Source organism: Aptenodytes patagonicus, chromosome 11 (genome assembly GCF_965638725.1).
Source record: "Aptenodytes patagonicus chromosome 11, bAptPat1.pri.cur, whole genome shotgun sequence".
Lineage (NCBI taxonomy): Eukaryota > Metazoa > Chordata > Aves > Sphenisciformes > Spheniscidae > Aptenodytes > Aptenodytes patagonicus.
Window position 1 is genome coordinate 1,235,798 of NC_134959.1, and position 20,630 is coordinate 1,256,427.

General features: G+C 49.1%; 1 protein-coding gene across 1 annotated transcript; it reads right to left on the reverse strand.

The window, feature by feature from the left end:
- Positions 1-5,063: 5,063 nt before the first annotated feature.
- Positions 5,064-17,541, reverse strand: CYB5B (cytochrome b5 type B). The gene is made up of 5 exons (XM_076348877.1): positions 17,296-17,541; positions 9,022-9,150; positions 8,473-8,499; positions 6,854-6,885; positions 5,064-5,844 (listed from the first exon to the last, which is right to left on the reverse strand). The coding sequence occupies exons 1-5, from the start codon at positions 17,464-17,466 to the stop codon at positions 5,754-5,756; spliced, it is 450 nt and encodes a 149-aa protein (XP_076204992.1). The 5' UTR covers positions 17,467-17,541; the 3' UTR covers positions 5,064-5,753.
- Between the last annotated feature and the right edge of the window lie 3,089 nt (positions 17,542-20,630).

Genomic DNA, 20,630 nt, shown 5'->3' on the forward strand with positions numbered 1-20,630 from the left:
TCTTCGCCCTCTTATCAAGGCAGCTGGTTAGCTGCCTTGCTGCTCTCTTGCTCCCTCCTGGGATGATCTGAGCGGGTACCGCTTCCCCGAGGCTGCTGCAACTACCATGAGAGCCACAATTAGGCAGATTTTTAAGAGCCAGGTTCTGCTGACAGCCGTGGGAGTGGGATGTTACATTCTTTTGTAAGTATACAGGTAAATAAGAGATGTATTTTGTGGTCTCCATTTCATCTTTCCATTGAAAACAACCCTCCTACACGCTCTTCTTGCGGTGAAGAGTCTGTGCTCCCACGCGCTGCTGGAGCGTAGCTGAGCTTCTGGTGGCACAAGGCGATGCTCTGCTGCCAACGCTCACGCAGAAGGCAAGAGGCGGCACTGCCGTCACCGTCACACGCTTCACGGCTTCTTATCTGACAAAACTTGCTTCCGTGGCTTCTCTGCCGCTTGCTCATCGCACGTCCTAAGAGGTAACTGGAATTTACCAGGATTACGCAGGGAGCCCTCACAGCTCCCCCGCTGCGATTATTAAAAGTCCCATTATAATTGCAGCGTGAAAGATTGTACAGAATCAGCAGCCGCTGAAGCGAGAGCAGACGTTCTCAAAACTGGAAAAGCAAGACAGCACTTAGCAATGTAAATGTATCAGCTGGTCACGGAGATCTTCATTACAAATAAGCAATTGTAGAACAGGAGAATGATTGTGTAATGCTTAATAACTGTGAGCTTAATAACGATCCACATTTAGATCGCTATGGACTGACTTCTGTAGAAAACCCCATTCACCCCCAGAAGATGAGTTGCGTTGCTTGCACGGTGCTGATCCACAGACTGCTGCTTTCCCGACAGGTTGCAGGAACAATTGTATTGCCTGGTTACAGCACTCTGCAGATCGTCTTTGGCACAGGCTCAGCTTTAACTGATGCCGTCTAAAAGATTTGTTCCTCTACTGACAGGAAGACAAATCCTGTCTGCCATAGCTCACCATTTTCTTCGCTTTAACTATTAGTTTTAAGCAAAACAGTTGCCACGACCAAAGTTCTCCTGCTCCAGCTGCGCTACATCTACAGGTTGTCATTTTCAAGAATTCAAGTTACCGCTTCGGTTACCTTACACCGACGCAGCACTGCTAGTACCAGTTTCCCCCCCACAGGCGTTAGCGGAGTGGGAGGATTGTTCTGGGAAAGAGCAAGCAGCTGCTGAATGCTCCCCCCGCCCCAGATCCTTCTGTCCGATTGTAATTCCCGCTGAGGTGCAGTAGAGACCCTGTGCCTCAAATACAGGTGACGGGGGCTTGTCGGGTTTGTAAAATATAACAGACGCTGGATATTCGAGCCCCACAAAGCAGGCGGCCGCCCAAGCTGGCCGTCAAGCAGCGCCTTTACACAGGGCCAGCGTAACTAAACATCTTGCGCCTGTTGTAAGACAGAATCGTGCACTTGCTTGTCACACGCCTTTTCTGAACACGGCAAATACACGACCCAGCGCGTCTCGCCGGGCAGACGGTCTCCGGGCATTCCATGGGTACTCCTGCCTCAGAACGGAGCGCTGCCCAACCACCCCCAGCCCGCATCCTCCCCGGGGCAGCAGCCACGGCTCCCGGGTCCGACCTTGGCGGCACACAGAGCTCTGCACCTCGTTCCCTCACAATTCCTTCCCTTTATCAGCTAATTTCAGCAAAACCAGGAACACGCTCAGACTTCCTACCCATCCTCCGCAAGCCATCAACCCAATGAACAGTTACATTCTGTTTTGTCAAGGAATTTGGGTTCGCGGAGAGGCAGAGGAGACCAGCACGGTTCTGCTGGCGTTCCCGAGGCAGCCGTAATAGGGTTACATTAACCGTGGGAGCTGCCTCCGTGCTCGTGTTTACAGTTCTTCACTCAACTCGGCTTCCAAAGCACCTGAAGGAAGCAAAGCGCACACACCCAGCTTTAATTTCACCAAGAGAGTTTTTTCGCAGGGTGAAAGCTGAGACAGCGCCCGCATTGTGCGGGGGACCTGGCAACAAACATTTGCTGCGCAAGAAGTTCAGCGTAAGGACAAAGATTTGGAATTGTCTTTTTTAATCCTCAAACAAAACGGGTAAACAAGCGTTGTTAATGCCTCCTTTGTTGACTGCGCAGTTTCACGCCGGTGGGACCCGTCATTCAGCGAGCCAGAAGAAGAAAAGAAGAAAGGAACGAGAAGAGGTGGGCTGGCCCCCACCACCTCGCCGGAGGAAGCCCCGGGCAGGGGAGCTCAGCGCCGGGAGAGCACCGGGCTCACGCCAGCCTGTGTCCATCACGTACCTGCCGTCCTTCGAACCAGCCCCAGCTCCGGCGGACGGAGAGCTGCGGGAAGGATCTGCAGGGCGACAGACCAGTAAAACTGACAGCCGTGCTGGGCGCACCGGCGGATGCCGTTTTAGGCTTGTAAGTAATGGAGAAGTGGGAAGACTTCGACGTGGCTTCTGTAACTGCATCTCAAGCACCTCGAGATCTCCGAGGGAGCCGGCACGCGCGCGGAAAAGGGACAACCCCCCGACAGGGGTTGCTTGCGTTTCCACAAGACGTTGGACAAGGCTCTTAACAGCTCTCAGAAGCCCTGGAACAAGACTGAAGGTCTCCCCCGGGCAGTTTATCGGTTAAAAGGGAACAGCAGCAGCAACAGAAAGGCTCCGTAACAAATGGGAATTGACGGGCAGTTTTCCCAACGGTAAACAGCAACGGGACAACATCTGATGATGGCAAAAAGCTATCTAGAGTTACCGAAATGCAACTGGATGTAGAGGGCGCCAGGAAAAAAGTATTTAAAAAAAAAAAAAAAAAGCACGTATGCCAAAATCCAGGTAAAAGCAATGCCTATGGAGAAAAGAGACACGTTTCCACCATCACACCGGGCACCGACACCGGCCCCTTTCCTCGGGCTAACCCGAGGCTCCTGGAATCAAACCAGCTGACTTTTGTAGAGGGCCCCACACTTCCCCGACTCAGTAAGATGATGCTTTAGGCAACACGTGCCCTCCAGCTTTAAAACTGTTGATAGAGAATCCACTATAAACCTCACTGAACTCTTCTCACGGTTAATGACTTCGCGACAAATGTGAAGAAATGCCTATTTCCAGTTTGACCTGCTCTAGCGTTGACTAGTGGCCTTTCTTAGACCACCCTCCTCTAGATCAAAAAGCCCTTTGATAAAGTTTCTGTTCCACGTGCAAGCACCTCCCTGCTACTCTTTTGTAACCTTCCCTTCGATAAGCTAGATTGGGCTCAAGGCTCTCACCGTAAAGAATGTTTTCCAAGCTTTTAATCATTTACATGGCATTTCTCTGGATTTTTAAAAGCCAAAGGCGTAGTCGTAGCATTCACCCACTGCAGCGACAGTGCCAAACACAGACGAGCTTCCCACTAACGCCCGAGAGGAACGCGCTGGGCCTTTACCCCGCGGCGTCGCATCCCGCCGCTTCCCTGGTGTGCTGCTGCAGCCCAACATCCAGCGTTCCTGCCCGGTTTCTTTTCCCACCCGCAACCTCGCATCCATCTCACCAGCCACCCAGACCCTCCGCGCGAGGCAGCCACCACCAAGCTCGCTGGTTTTCCGGGGGGCATCTCTCTCCTTCCAGGTCGCTGCCAAGCCTTAAACGAGCACGGATTGCTCTTTGGGGTGAATTTGAAACACGTTCGCCCTCCGACTATTGCCCTTCCACTGCCAAATCAAATCTTCCAGTTTTCAATTTGCCCCTGCGGATTTTTGTATGGGTTTTGTTAAATCAGGCAACAGACCTTGCAGTATCAATTCAAATGCCTTGCAGAAGCCCAAGCAGCACATCAGTGTATTTTCAACTAATCTGGAACATAAAAATATCACGTCGGACTGGTAAGATCTATTTTCCGTAAACTTACGTTGACTGACCCATTTAAGACCTACGTTAATGTATGACTATGTGGCCTGTCACCTTTAGCCTTTAAAATGTAGCTAAATAGAATTTCCCAGGTCCTTCCCACTGGATTTTCCTTGGCTCAGATTTATACTCTTCTGCTAGACTCGTGTTAGGGCAGAACAAACAGAAACTCGACCACCAAAGCCGCCAGGGCAGAGCGAGGAGCAAACGTAGCTCGCGATAGGATATCCAAGAGCCACTTCGGCAATGGTGAACTCCAGGTTTCCCCGGCCAGATAATTCACCCGAAGAGACGAAACAATCGATGGCAGCGAAAAAAGTCCTGCAGGACGACAGGCCTCTGCGGGGACTTCTGTTGCACCTCTGCTGAAACAGCGAGCGCTGAAACGCGAGATGCCGCTGCTGGCAGCGACTGGCCCGTGCCCGCTGGAGGAGTAGAGGACGTAAGGCAGCCCCAGCAGCGCTCTCCATTCCCAGTGACTACACGGTTCCTCGGCCTTCGTTTTTCAAAGGTGGGGTGGAATCCCACACCCAAGAAATTCTTCTACACAACCTTCTGGGGAACATAGTAGCTTCGTGGAAGAGAGAAGAAAAACCCCAAGCTACGGGCGGTTTTCACAAACAGGACCCCAGTATATCGCTCCCCTTTTTGCTGCAATTCAAAAAGGTGATCAGCTTTGCGGTAACGTTTGAATTAGGAACCAGTGTCAGAGCAGCGTTGTACAGCACCGCTGAAGGATATCGGACACCAGGACACGAGTTCCCTTTGTTTAGCAGATCCCGAAGCCGCAGACCAACGTGCTGGAAGAGCTGGAAAGATTCGTGCCTCAGTGCATGAAGCATACCTTACATTGTCTCTGCACTGTTGGAGGCCGACTACGCGATACACAAAAACAGAAGAAGAGAGAAATACCCTCCTCTATTCCAAGACAAAACCAGCATTATGCACAAATCCCAAATGGATTTCTTTTCCCTTTTCATTCAGGGAGAAGAGACTGGATTTATTTGGGTTTTCCCCCCATCTGGTGCACATTCACAGTAAGTAAGAACGAGTTTTGTTTCCAATACTTGTGTCGGATCAAGACCTCCGGGAGAAAGAAAAATCTGCATTTTGAGAAGCCACGTGTCAGTTCCCATTTCTGGCACTGCCGCACGCAGCACAAAAGCACCCAAACAAACCAGGATCCACAGTATAAATTGTTTCACAGAATATACATTTTAAAGTGACAAGTACAAATATTACAAAATGAACAGAATCGCTTTTAAAATACTTATATTTGCTTAACCGTTAAAAACAGACACGTACAGAAAGAGGTAGCAAAGCTAACAATTTCCTGCTGCTCCAATTAGTGTTGCCTGCGTGCACTGGGAAAGTTACTGCGGAACCGCATCCCCGGCCATCTTTTCTGGAATAGACTGTAGACAGCTTGCAGTTTATTTCTGACAATGCTCTGTGAAGGACTGAGGCAAACCCACAGGCTCACTAGCAGCTGTTTCACGTTGTCTGGCTTAACGAAAAGGCATTGAAAGAAAAAGGTTGTCTGTGGTTTACTTCAGAGAGCAAGAGAGAGTGAGAGAGCGAGCACACGAGCACGCACACGCGAGGGAGACCACACACAAACCTAAAAGAATACCGGGAAGTTGTACTTGCCCGGCCACCGCGAGAGGAAAGTACGACAGGTCCGTGGGTCCCAGAGTTAGGATAGACAGAGTTTGGTATTAGCTTGGTCCCATGGATATCAACATCACTTGACAGACTCAAAGCTAAAAGCAAGGCAGAAAAAGTTAAGGGAAGCAGAACTCCACGTGTTGCACGCATGCACTCTCTCTCACACCCTCTCTTTCAGGCTTTCTGAGGTGCCAGCAAGGTCAGTTCAAGAGGTTCTCCCATCCAACATGTAATAGCGATACATTAAACCTATGACCAGTGCTCCGAAGATGGGGATCAGCCAGGTTGACCAGAAACTATGGGGAGAAAAAACAAAACAAGAAAAAAATACACACAACATAAACCGGAAGAAAGTATCGAGTTAATAATTCATTCAAGACGTTCATCACGTATTACATGTCTGTTTTCATCTAGGGAAGCCTCGGGACCCGTCTCCCATCAGCTCACAGACCAACCACACGGGCCCTGGCTCACAGGGCTGGGCAGCTCTAGCAGTCCCCGTGCTCAGTGCTCTGCCCAGCCCCTGCGAGAGGCCCCTGCGCCTGCAAGGGTGGCTCGGTGGCTTATAAAATAGCAGCTGAATTGCTGAAGTTTCCAGCCTGGCACATACAGAAACCAATTTGGGGTTTTTGTTGTTGGTTGTTGGGTTTTTTTTTTTTCCCCTTAAATAAGTCAGACTGTAATTTGTGCTATGCAAACAGCGGAGTTGACTCAAGGATGGAAATTGCTACGGCTATCCCACAATAAATCTGCCTCACTCACAAACCAGAGGCCACAGGCTCACCTTCAGCAGCCTCCTTAGCAAAAAAGTTCTGCATCAGCTACGAAAGACTGAGGCCCTGTTCTGGTTGTAAGCACTCCTGGATTTTCAACTAAATGGGGCTGGTCACAGCAAAGATCCTCAAAAAAAAATGCACATCACTGTGTCACATCACCCCGTGGCCTGCGGCGACCACCCAAACGATCGCTGTAGTGCAAAGGGACTGCAGCCATAGTTGTGCAACACGAACACGTTGGGCCAGAGAATTCAAGCTGCAGAATACCAGGATGCCTGTTCTGCCCAGCGTGGAGCAGGGGACTTTGCACCACCGGCTGTGTCTCCACATCCAACGAGGGAGGTGCACGCCCTGGCAGCTAACTCGGTGCGCTGTTTGGCAACTAATTTTGGACTATCCGCTGGCTGGAAGGACAGTGCGGTAATATCCCCGGGGTTTTCTTCCTGCCCGTTAGAGTTAATATGCAGTTCTACAAACAGAGAGTCCTACCTCCTCAATTTCTTACTCTTATTTTAAGAGGATACTATACCTTGCTTGGCCTGAGGATGTCATACTTGGATCCTGAAGGAGGAAAGAGGGAGTTAGCAGGGAAAAAAAGAAACGTTAAACATGTGCTAATAAGACTACAAGACCGAACATGTGATTACAAATACGGAGGAAAAACAACCCTCCCCTCCTCTCCCAAACACCCTCTGTCGCAAGTGCGGATGTTTCTGGGGATGTTTGCCCTCCTCCTCACCTCCACAGTCCTTCCATCAATCCGATCCCTCCCACCCGGTCCTCAACTTCACACTGGAACTTGCACCCCTCTCAAAAAAAAAAGGTCTTGCTCATTACCTCGCAAACCAGTCTGTTCATCTTATATGCTACGGACGATAACCGGCGCTCCGAGAGGGCTTCTTGAGAGCCTTAGTGCTCGCTTTTCTGCCACAATGCATTCAGTGGATGCTAAACACTGACGCTTATCTGTGGGGAGCTACCTCTGAGCTGCGTCACAAGAGTATACACGTACAACTTCTTTTTTTTTTCGTGGTTCCCCCCTATTTCTTTCTACATTGCTGACTTCTGTCTCTTGCTATTTGTAAATTGTACTTGGGCCTGCTTTTAAAACGGATGTTGTACACTGGAGAAAGACCTGAGCTGTACATAACTCACTGGACTTTCTCCTCAGAAGAGAAAAATATTTGAAAAAAAAAATTTAACTCATATCCAAAGGAGCTACTCGGATTACTACTTATTTCTATGCACATTTTAGGCATGTGATTCTGTTTATGAAACAGAGTTGAACCGAACAATAAATTTTAAGGTGAAGATATGCATAATCATGCAGTCCCGTGTTGTAACTAAGCGTAGGCTTTACCCAGCCTTAGTTATTCTTTCTACAGCTGACTACAGCAAGCAAACGCTCCCAAGGGCTTCAGTCGCCGCCCTCTCTGCTGACAGTTTCCTTCTTGATTCCCGCTACTCTGCGAGTGGCCCTGCTTCGAACGACATCTAATGAAAGCGTTGTTGAAGGCAGAGCTGCGCCTGGTCCAAGCCTTCACGCCAAGCGAGAAGAGAAGCCAGCTGCAAGGCACATGTTTACCTCTCAGATGGGATTCTATTTATTACCATTTCCCTCTCCCCATCCATTTCAAAGGCATTTTTGCAACACTGTGCCCTGTTCTAATCCAGGAATACCTGAGTTTTAAGCGACGCCAGTGATTACTAGGGCAGTTAACAGAGGATTCTTGTTTTACAGCCAACCCCACGGTGGCTGTGCCCGTCTCCTGGCTTGAATGTAACAACGCTAACAGTTCAGTGGTCAGGACATAGCGAGTAATGCAAAAAAACGGTCTGTGGCTCAAGGTGTGGAAATAACGTTGCTGATGTCAGGGGAGAGAGGGCACAAAAAAACACTTCCAATTTCACACTGAGGTGACTGCTGAGCTTCAGAACAAAAACAAAGGTATAATTTGCTTGGAAGATTTATTCATTACCGTAGTTTGTGTAAACATAAAGCCACAAGCTCCACGGGGGGGGGGGGGGAGGGGAAAAAAAAAAAAAAAAAAAAAGAGAAGCGTGGCAACTTCTTTGTTCATTCCGTGAGCGTAATATTGTTTCCACAGCATTAAATTAAAACGGAAAAGTAAAACACTAATAGCTTACCTTAGAACCTTCTTTTTTACGATCGTGCTGTCAAGGGGAAAAAAAAGAAGAAGAAAAAAAGATAAGCACTGACTTCAAGAGAAACCTGCAGTCTTTATGAGGGAACCCGGGACTCGGTTTTCAAAGGAGTCGTTCCTTCAGCACCCGTCTTTGTAGCAGGCAGGAAGCTGGCGTTCGTGCCGTGCCCCTGTGATCTCTCACCCTCCTGAACTCTAAATTACAAGGCATGGGGAAGTTACGGTACCACCAGCTAAGGAGGGAACCGATTAGATTAGCTTCTTTAAGCGCCCCTGACTTAATTGTAGTGCGAAATCTGTTCTGAATGGTGGAAAAAGAAGACTAATTTAGTTTTGTTTCCTCAACAGAGATCCTCTTTCCTCAACAGAAATCCTGGACAACAGAGAGACTGCCTAAAACCCGTAACTACTTACTTATTTCGCAAGACACATCTCGGTGTATGTGTTTAGTGGGTTACACGCAGGAGAGTCACACTTTTACACAGTCCCATCCTGTGTCTGAAAGAGGCTGTCACAGACAGCTGGTCCTTACCGGGTGGATCTCCCCTATGTAGTACTGCTTGAGCATTTCCCTGGCATCTGTGGAATGCCCAACATCTTCGAAGCTCTCTGTGGCATCTCTACCAGCTTGTTCGAGCAAAACCTCTTCTCCACCTGGATGCTGGAAGAGAAGACTTCAGGTGAGCAAAGGGCTAGATGCAAAAAAGGTACCAAGAGTGTCAGCAGCCTTCCTTCCAACCTCTGCCATTCATCACGGATGCCTCAAACCAACATCACCAATAAAGTCTTCCAAAGATTCAATTGTCCAACCCCTCCTTCAGGAGTTCACAGGCAACGACATGCGCTGCACAGCCTGGAAAACACCTTGCATAATAAAAACCCTTCCAAGGAGACAAATCCCCAACACGCACGGGGAAGCACAGCTTTGCCCCCCACAGCCAAGCTATCCCTTCTGTGATTCTGTAACAGATTTGGGCAAGAAAATACTGACAAAAGAAAGGATATCCTCATGTAGGTTTTCATGGGCTTCACTGCATAAGTCAGACTCCCTTGCTTGCAGAGGAGCCTCTCCTGCGTGATTTTCTCAAGAACTTTCCTGTTCAAGCACAAGACAACACTGCCTTTACAGACACCAGTGGAGGAAAGGATATTGTACTTCTTCAGATACTACAAAAAAGTAATAGTATTTGGCTGACAGCCTCTCTCTGCACATAGCTGTGCAATGAGGAATGGAGAAGAACAGAGAACTGCATCATGTTTTCTAGTGGCATAAGAAGCTACGACTCTAGTGTAGCCCCAACAATACTGAACTTGATCCAGTGTGCAACTACTCAACAACCAGGGGAGAGGAAAAAAAAAAAAGCGTCACAAAAAATTATAGTTTGACATCATATACTGATTTCAGAGATTCAGAAGTTACAACAACAAAAGTACCAAATCCACAGGACGCTCCACAACGACACTGGCATTTCTGTTGGCGGCAGACAGTCACAGACAACTGTCAGACCAAGCGGTATGAACTGACAAAAAAACCTGGTGCAATTCTGTTTTCCTTGATGGGTTGGGCTCTTCTCTAGCATAATTCCAGGAACAGATTGGCAATGGAAAGCGCTAACCACAAAGCCAGCAAAGTACAATCTCTTTACAGTGTGAGTGAGAACAAATAGTTCAGTTTAAACTATCAGCTAATCCAGTTAAACCAATAAAGTGGTCAGGCTTCCGAGCGCACACGCAGGGACTAACCCAGTTTTCCAGAGCATCAGGCAACAAGCACTAAACGCGCTAGTTGAGAAGATGAGACTTGTTCACTGCTGCCTGAGATGCCTCTAACAGCTACAAGCCTGGAACTGGAGAAGAGATGTTAGACTAAATTTCAGATCAAAGGACTAACACGCCTGTTTTTCTCTGTAATATCCTTTTCCTTCCACAGACACAGAAGAGTTGTCATTGCCCCTCTTCCTTCAGCTTGTCTGTTTTTGCTGCCAAAAGTCTAAATATTCCCACTTGGCTCTCACACCTCATACCAAACATACTCAGTATGGACACAAAAACAGTCCAGTTGTTTACTCCAGTGAGTTGCTGCACCCAACTCTGCAATCCTTGTATCAGGGCTCTTTATTCTGAATAAATCCCTTTATTGTCCAGGTATGTAACAAAATCAACGTGGAGCTTTCTCAGCAGCCATGAAGGGCAAAGTCTGCAGTCCTAGGACACAGTTTGGTTAGCAGTCAGTTATTAGATCGCCTTAGCTGTAAAACCAAGTGAGGCTCCACTCTGCTCATTCCCTCCATGCCTGGCTACAGGTCTTGCTGCCATTTCTCCCACACTAACCCTCGTGCTCACCTGGTCTCAGAGGGAGTCAGATCAGGGGCTACCCCGGCAGAAAACCCACCCTACAAAAAAAAGAAAGGGAGGGATTATCTGCTGGGGCAGCTGTGAATGAGCTCACTACAGAGTTGGATGCACATCTCCGTTTACGCAAGGGAGTCAACGGGAACACAGGCTGCAGCAAGACCACCCTTTAGATCACCTCTGCGCCCCTTAGATCACACTCTCAGACTTGGCTGCAGCGATAAGGTGCTGTATATATATTGTCTATGCATATTACTCAGAACAACTGTCCAATTTTCAGCTATTTTATAAGCACGCTTGCAAAGATCCACAGAAATTAGGGGATGGAAAGCTGGCGACTTACTTTAAGCCTTCTACAAGAACTCCTTAGGGGTGTCTCACCAGAAATCTCTTTTCAGATGGAAAAATATCAGAATGGAATTTCAAGAAGATAACCTTGCTTTCCAAATCATCCATCCTAAAAGGGCAGACAAAAACCTGCAGTAACAGGGAACATGCAGTGGATATTGGCTTTCAGTGGCATCCAATCTTTGCATATACAAGAGACAAGAAGAATGGTGAAGTCCAAGAGACAAGGAGAACGGTAAAGTTTACCCCTCTTTGCATCTTCGGGTCTGAAGCCTTTCTATGCACTTGCTAAATCCACAAGAAAGAAAAAAAATTATTTATTCATGCACATCTGTCCTTCACTGTAATCACCAAGCCAAAAGAAAAAAAACTTCAAAACCTTTCAGAAATACGATATGCCAAAATGACTCCCTAGTCTAGACAACCACACCTGCAGCCAGACAATTCTTACCTTGTCATACCCGGGCAAACGTAAAACCAGACTATTTATACAGGAAGTCATTTACTCTGCCACAAAACTTCTCAAAGCTACAGCTCCTGCAGGAAAACATGAAAACTGCAAGTGTTGCAAACGTGACCAAAAAAAAATACTTCCAGAGGAAACAATGGCTGAAAAATGTCTGTTTCTGAAAAGAAACGGACAAAAGCAAACAAGAACAAGAGAGGTGGGCCCAAGTGCCAGTCCTCAGAAGTTTCCCTCAACAACAGTAATAGAACTGGAACCTCCTTGTCACTGGAGCTTTCAGCATACACAATAAATAATGCATACGTTGACAGCAATGTTAATACTCTTGAAGCACCAGCTCTGGAAGGGTATGACCAACGCCACTGAGCAGAGAAAACAGTTTTACAGGGAGAACCCCGTCATTTGGAAGTGAAAGCACAACAGGCATCACCAGTACAAGGCACCCTCTAGAGTCCCTGGCCCAGGCAGGGCAGAAGGGCGGCCAGCCCGCTCTTGCCACAGTCAGGAGATTTAGGGGGGGAGAAAACCCAAGACTTCCTCGTGCTCTGCGATACTCACAGCTACAGCAGTTGCTCTCAAAAGCATCATTTCAGAGTGATCTTTGACTCAAGTTCTCCAAATTCCAAACTGGGTCCAGAGAAGAACAGCAGAAGTAAGGAGTTGTACAACCCAATATTCACTCCAAGCTCACTTTAAATGTCACTGATGCTCTAAGGTGGCGAGCAAAGAAAGTTGGCCCTTGATGACTCGCTCCCCAATTAGCAGCTCATATAGTCCATCTTCTGCGTTCAGCGAGCAAGGTTGTGTTTATCCATGAGACCTCAGAAGATGCTCTATCTGTGTAGCCTTTAGAACGGATGTGGAGCGAGCAAAAAGCAGCAGCAAGTCAGAACCGTAGGCACGCAGCAAAGGCTTACGAGAGCGCAACACAGAAACTCACTGCAGAAGGCGAGAGCCTAGAGCCGCCTTTTCACAAGCTCCGAGTGCCTGCCTGCATACGTCTGGCCGGCAGCTGCTGTTACAGACCCACTGTAAACTACAAATGAGCTCAGAAGCAACGCTAAGCTCTACGACTAATTAGATTGCTGGATCAGGTAAGACACAACGTCATCAGGTTGAGGAGGGATACAAAAGCTTTCATTCCTAGCCCCCAGTATTAGAGAAATAAGCCAGGAAAGGGAAGAGTATTACTGTGCAAGAACAATGTGCCAGTACCATACAAGCCAGAAAACAAGGACAAGCAGCCACCTAGACAAACGGCGTTTGTCAACCACACAGCCTTCAAAGCTTGTTTTAAGACATGGAACAGGTTTCCCCGAAAACATCTCTGCAAAGCTGGAGCAAGTCAGCATGAGCAAAACCAGATCTCTGACATTCCTCCTTCTCCTTCGCAGAGTTCTGGTTTCAGATACACCAGAGTACACAGGAATTAAATGCAGAAAGACAAAGAAGGGTATTCAATATTGGTTTCTTACTGCTGGTACAGCAAGGAGGTAAGAATCTAAAAACTTGCTGCCTCTTTGGTGTAAGCAACCATCTGATACTTCCCTCCTCTTTGCTTTCATCTCAATGATAATGCTCTTAACTACCAGCTCTTCTGAGCACAGACCTTACCTTAGCTATATACTTGCCTGGAAAGAGCATAACTTCTGTTAGAACCATATAATTTTAAAGAGAAGCTGTCAGCAGTAGAATGCTTCCTTTTTTGAAGAACATTATACTTGAAACCAGCTGACCAATTTGGGTTAGAGTTGTCACAACCCAGGCTCATTCCACTCGGAAACCGGTTCAAAAGCTTTCTAGTCACACTTGTCACGGGTATCAGAAGCAGCAGCGCATGCCAAGACACAAAGCCGTGGTGGCTGCTGTGTCTTGTGGACTCAAATAACAGACAAACCTTACAGGCTTTCTGAAGCATAAGAGATTGCAGTCCCTCAGAAACAGCTACGAAATTTCAGCTGCCGTCTTTGCACATCTCCTGCATTTTGTTCACGGTCTTGTAATTCAGTAGACTTTTGCTATGTGATAAATGCCTTAATTGTTGCTCCTATTACACAGTAGGTAACATAAAGTACATTGGAAGTTTAAACTGACCTATGCTTCAAACAACGTACAGATTTTGAGTTGGCTAGCTAATGTCTGACCTGCTGTACCTAGTTTGCAGGAATTGTGAAGCAAAATTCAACAATCTTTTAGCAGTGAGGCTTCTTTGAGATTACACAATCACTCCAAGGTAACGCTCCAGTGGAATTCAGCAATCCTGTTCAAATAATCTGTGACCAAAGGCCAGAAAAGGCAACAATTAGACGCTGCTTCTGTGACTACACAGGATCAAGGGGAAATATTACCCACTGAAACCCCAATAGCTGCAGTTACAGCAACTCAGAGCTCTAAAGCAGAACAGTTTATCAGACAACTCTAACTTTTAAACAAGACAAATGCTCCTGGTTCTGATCAGCTACACATTGTTCCCCTGTCACTCGACTGATTACAGTGGGGTAACAGATATAAAGTGTATTTTTGCCAATAAATCAGGCCTTGATCTACGTTCACAAGTTTCACTAGGTCAGTGAGGGGTGTACATAGCAGTGTTGTGTCAGCCAGGCTGGCACAGTTAAAACAGTAGCCTTATTCTTCTTCCTTTCCCTAGTCCAAGTAGATCTTTTTCACGTCAGAAAAACACAAATGGGATAAAGGGCTTGGAAAGGGCAATGTGAAATACCATCTCAAGGTAACATTCAGGGCGCTGCTAAACCTGGCTTGCTGGGGGGTGGGGGAGTGAAGCGTTTTTCTGGGTTTATTTATAATACTGAGGGTGTCCCAGGGAGCACGTCCCAGATGCTCTCTTACACAGAGAATGCTGCGGTGAAGACTGTGACCACCACGCAGTGTCCATGCTCTGAAACACAGCGTCATTCACTCTGGGGTAAATATCTTGAAAACATTTTTCTAACTCTTAAGCCTGAAAAGCGATAAGCAGCAACCATTATTGGAACGCGGAGGCAAGCGTAAGACAAGGCACGCAGTTTCTGCAAGTACTGTCCCAACCTCCAGCTGGTTTTGGCTCTTCCTAAACCCACAGCATTTTGTCATTTAGAAACCAGCAGTGGTTTCTTTTCCACGTTTTTGCCCTGTCTTCCCCTGAATCTACTTAACCTTCCTGCATCCACAACAACCTTTGGCAAGGAGTTCCGCCGGTCTACTCCCCGTTGCGCAAAGAAACACCATTTGTTTGTTTTGAACCTGGCTCCAGCCAGCTTCCTTGATGTCCCCCGGTTCTTGTACTAGACATTTAGATGCAGGCAAACATGAAAGATTTCAGAAACTAGTGGAGTAACAAACGTCCTTCGAAATACACCTGCCTGTTTCATTTGATCAGCAGAGGTAGCTGGGCCCACAACTTTGTACTCCACCGTACTCTCAGGAATTTGACAGATGCCAGATGACAGGTTTGGCCTAGTGCGGGGCAACCCAAACACTGGAGGGGGCGCGCACGTCGAAGGAGGCAGTCAGCTGCTCAAAAAATCCTCAGGTACCAGCTGGAAAACTCCTGGTCTTGTGAACTGACTCTGGAATAGGAACCCGAGTGCCTTAATTCTGCTCGTAGCCCCACCGTTTAACAGCTTCCTGAGTTAGAGTCACACTCGATACGACTGTCTTTTCCTTCCCACCCCAACGATAAGCTCTTTACAGTACAGCTTACATCCTGTTGTAGATGTATGCAACTAGATGTGCAACCAGTCCCTCACCTCGGCCGGACCTGCAGGCTCTCCTGTAAAACAAACAGCTGAGCATCAGCTGATAATTCTTCATGCCACTGCTGCTCTGTAGCACCAAACTGCCATGCTTCCACCAGGCACCATCCCACTGTCCCACGTACTTTTCTTTCCAGCGTACTGGGTGCCTAGAGTCTCTCTCAAGCATCAAAGACCCAAGAACAGCAGCTGCTTAGCAGGCTGCTTTTCAGATCCTGCACCTGGACGCAGAGGCATCTGTAAACAGTGCTGGAGTACCAAGAGTAGACACTGGTGAGCAAAGGTGCGAGCAGCCAGGATCCATTTATCGTCCTGGGAAAGCAAGATTTTTCATTATAAAAGCTATAAACAGTGTAGAACTGGCTATGGCAAAGGCCAGCTCAAACCACCGTGGTAAAAGACGCTCCCTAATTTGTTCACTGAAATACCTCAGAGGCTCTCTTGAACATTGGCAGGAAAACTCAAAGCACAAGTCTTTGATTCTGAATGAAGAAGATTCAGAATTCAAGATTCTGAATGAAGCGTTATGATGCTGGATCCAATGAAAAAAACTGATTGTGTCCAACTGTGTAAATAAATACCGAAAGCCACACAAAAAGCCACTACTTTCAGCTGTCGGGCCACTGTAAAAAAAAAAGCTGCCAGGTTATCATTCTCTCCTCCTATCTGATAAGCCTCTACACCTCACTAAGGTAGCTGTCATTATACGTTGACTACATAACAGACATGCTTTAATCATATATGCCTGGAGGAAAATCAGAGTTTCATTTAGTCAAGCAAAACCAGCAAGCAGCAACATGCGCATTTTCAATGAAGTGCTCTTCTTTTAGAGCGGATTCAGACTAACTTTCGTACACTACCCTGTAGGTTTGGTGTTATTTTAAGCTGGGATAAAAGCCCTTCGAAATTTTGTTACCATTTCTTCCCACTCTATTTTCAGCTCCAAACACCAATGATACCGCTCTCAACCTTCTCAAAAACAGAAGTCAAAAGCATCGAGTCTAGAAGCAATTTTTGTCCCCACATCCAAGAGAACTGGAGATTACGCAGCAGAGGCTGCATCACTTCCAAATCGCTCGTGCATGGTCACATCTGGGAAGGCAGTAGTGCGGGAGATGCTCACCTACTGAGCCACCATTACTTTCTCCTTTGAGTTCTGGGGTGTCCCTGCAGACGTCAAACTTACACTACTGATCTAGCCCGATACTGTTTACCCGACAAGACCAGAAGTGGAGTAACGTGGCTTAAGGAGCGCTGCACCTCCCATGTACGGCACGCCTGAACACATTTCCTAAAAAAACAGAAGTCAACTCAAAGGAGCAGAAGCACAACCCCCGCGCCCGGCTGGCCTTTGCCAACATGACCTGCCATCACTCTCCCGTTTCTTGCAGGTGTCGTTGAGCCGGGGCAGGACCTGTCCTGAGCATATAAACCGCGCGGGCAGCCAACAGACCAGCGGGTCTGCTGGGGCCCCTCCTCGGGGCTTGCGGACCCCTCCTTTGGGCAGCGCCGGGCCGCTGAGGCCCCACAGCCTGGGGCTAGAGAGCCGCCTCAGGGACACAGGAGGGCCCCCCCCCCCCCCGCCTCGGGGCCTACTCGCCCCCCCTTCCCCTTGCAGCCCCCCCGCCGCCCCGGGATCTCTGCCCCCCATGGCACCCCTCCCGCCCCCTCTACTCCTGCCCCCCCCCCAGTCCCCCTCCCTCACCCTTCCCCGCACCCCCAGGCCCTCCCCTTCCCTCTCGTCCCCACACGCCCTCCCCAGGCCCTCCCCGCTCCCCTCAGCCCCCAGGCCCTCTCCTCCCTCCCTCAGCCCCCCCAGGCCCTGTCCTTACCCCCCGCCGGCCCCTGAGGGGACGGGCCGGGAGCCCGCCCCGCCCGGCCTCACCTCCTCCAGGAAGCAGGTGACATCGTAGACGCGCCCGTGGATGATCAGCCAGGCCTCGCGGCTGGAGTTCCGCTTCCCCACCTCCTCCAGCGTGAAGACGGGCCCGGCCGCCTCCGCCGCCTCCGCCGCCGCCGCGCAGCCCCCGGCCTCCGTGCGCTCCCCGGGCTCCATGCTGGCCGCCGGCAGCTTCGCGGAATGACAGGCTTGGCCCACGGCAGCCGCCGTAGCAATGGCCGCCCCCTATCGCTGACGGCCCGCGGCGGCTCCCGGCCGAGTCTGCCGGCCAATGAGGAGCGAGGGGCCTCGGCGGTGGGGCGACTGCCGGCGCCGGCTGCAGCCAATGGGAAGGCGCGGCGCCGGGCGTGGGCCAATAGGGAGCGGCCAGAGCGACAGGGCGGGAAGGCGCTGGGCTGGGCCTCGCCTCGCCTCAGGCCGTGCGCTCTGGCGCGGCCCCGGCCCCGGCTCCCCTCGGGGCGCGGCTGGTGGGCGGCCGGGGCGTCGGCTGGTCTGCCGGCCCACCCCACCCCACCCCACCCGGGCCGCCGGAGAGCGAGGTGCCTGTCAGCGGCCTGCCCGTGGCGGTGTCCATCCCTGGCCTCTGGTAACTCTCCCCATCCGGCCTGTTGGGCGGGTGAAGGGAAATACTAATGTGGAAACCGGGATCTGCTGGGGAGCGCCTGTTCCTGTCAAGGACCGTCCGAGCTTGCCTGACCACCTGCGGTGGGAGCTGCGGCACCCCTCCCTGAGCCGAGCCGCAGGTGTCTGCGACAGGCCGCCTCGGGGTTGTCTCCGGTAGCAAACGCAGTTGGAAGGACTGCGCGGTGCTGCCGAATGAGCAGTGCAAGCCATCCGCAGTGGGTGCGGGGACGGGGAGTCGCAGGTAGCAGCTGTTTTATCAGGAAAGCGTATGGGGTGTGCTGGCAAGAATCATTGGTCAGGGTCCCTTGGCTGAGCTGTAGCGCTCCTTTGGTAGGCTTTCGATTCCACTGCCGCCCGGAACAGCTTTTTTACTGCTCTTCTTGTTTTGATTCTTTCTGCCTGTATACAAAATAGATGGCCATCTCACAGATCTTTAAACTGAGCCAGTGCTCTAATGTCCTCAGAGTGCTGCGTTTGTATCGGTTTCTAAAGGAAAGTGTTCGTGTGCAGATCTGATGTGAGTCACTCGGTAAGTTCTCTCTTCCCTGCCAGCCACATTGAACAGGTCTGGGGACAGAGAGACTGTTTGGAAGCTCAGGAACCTGAGTAACTTGTAAACCTGATGGTTTTCATTCATGAACTCGCATTCCTGGCTGTGGAATTTATTTTCTTACACTTGCAGTGCAGGTATGACGCTGGACAGTGGACTGTTTGTTTTAACATAAGTGCTGAGGAGGCAGAAGTGCCCTATGTTGTAAGAAGTGCTAATACTATTACCAACAGTGGCTAAAGATTAAAGGTATACGCAAAGAGGATTTGAGCAGGCTAACGTCCATGCCGTTTGCTACAGTTGGGATTTTAAAAGGAGCTCAGGTGATACGGGTACCCGTACCTGGCTTGCCGCTAAGCTGGGATCTCTGCTGGAATGAGACGTACCTCATGGTACAGTCTGGGAGGTTTATCAGCTCAGAGATGTTATGGTAACTAACCGTGCTATCTGTCCGCATCCACTTCAGTACAAAGACAGGTTATCTCCCTGAAGATCCCAGGTTGTATGTCAAGCAAATTTTCTAGGTCACTCTCTGGCATGAAAGATACCCTTCTTTCTTTACTGGAGAGAAATAAATTGCTCCAGTGGTGCCTGCCAACCGCAGTCTCTAATCCAATTACTGTTGTAACGCACAACCTTTGCAAATGGCTGAAATTCTGGGCTGCGGCCTGGCATGGCAGCTGTTTGTCATACACTGGCTTATCCTGGCGTTGTTCTGCTGGTTTTGTACAAGGAAATGGGGACCGAGGTGCAATCAAAGAAGTGGTAAGGAAATAAAGCCACTGTGCTAGGTAAAGAATAAAGTGCAGGAGAGAAGGCATTCGAGTCAGATCAGTCTAATTAGTGTAGGATTCAAATCCGTCTCCTGCTGTCAGTGCGTCCTCTGTCTTGGGAAGTGAGCTATAAGTCTGGATATACCACAGCAATAGTTGAACTTTACTGAACGTTTCACGTCCTTTGGTACCTGGTGAGGTGGTGACTTTTCCTCATGCAGGCTGTTGTTCCCTGGTACCTTAAGAGACTCAGTTCTCATAGCTGTAGCAAAGAGCGTTTGTCTTTGTAAGTGCACTTACTGCCTCGTGCTTCCCAGCGAGCTTGTAGTCTTTCATCACAATTCTTACTCGTATGCTGCTGGCACAGCAAACGGGGGCTTCCGCTTCTCCGAAAGCCTGGTGGGTAGCGCGGCACGTGGTTGCACGCACTGCCTTTGCTATATTGCTCTGGTGAATTGCAGGCTTTTGTGTGGCCACCCTCTAAATTAAACTGTGTTACTTTACGACATTCATTGAGACAGCCATAAAGCTAGAACATTTCTCTCTGTCTCTCGGTGCTTTCATCTATGCTAGCTTGTTTTGTTGTGTTTGTTTTTTTTTTTACTGAGGCAATACATGCACACTCGAAGTCCTCCTTTAAATATACACCCATTCCCCCACCGTTGCCCGATAAAGCCTGCAGTGACTTCTCCCAAGCCGAGTGTCAGAACCAGCACTCTGTCTGTACATGCTTTGGCTGTGCAAAGCAGCTGCTAAAGTCACGCTGCTCTTGAAATCCTTGGCCCCCTTTTCCTCTCTAGCTTTGTTACAGGCTGGAGGGCACAGACCTCACAGCTTCCTCTCCGGCTATTTCAGAGTAACGCAGATACCTGAATTTGCATTTACGGATGAAGAATCTCTATTTGGGCAAGTCCATACATTTACTTAACCAGATAGTTGTACGTTGTTAAAGTCCTTGCCTGTTCTTCTGAAACTTCTTCACAGTTACCTAATCAATAGCTCAGTCTCAACATAGCTTAAATATTGAGCTTATTCTTCTTCTCTTGATCCTTTCTGTGTATCTTTTTCCAGTCATTAGGCATGCTTCACTGATTCTGTGTGTAACCCGAGTATCCTCTGACGTGGAAGCACTTCTAGCTCCTTGCACTGATGTGACATACAACCCCGCAGTTCCTTTACTGTGTAACGTTGCTAAGAGGGAAGCTCCCCCCAGCCAGGCTACGTACTGTAAACTAACGTGGGGTTTCATCATCGTGCACCCCCGTTGCCACAACATCCTTCTGCCCGGCCTTGACAAGCGCAGTCACGTAGCGTGTCACATGAAGAGCTGCTGTAAAGATCGCTCTGCCCTCTCGCTTTGACCAGGCTACCCA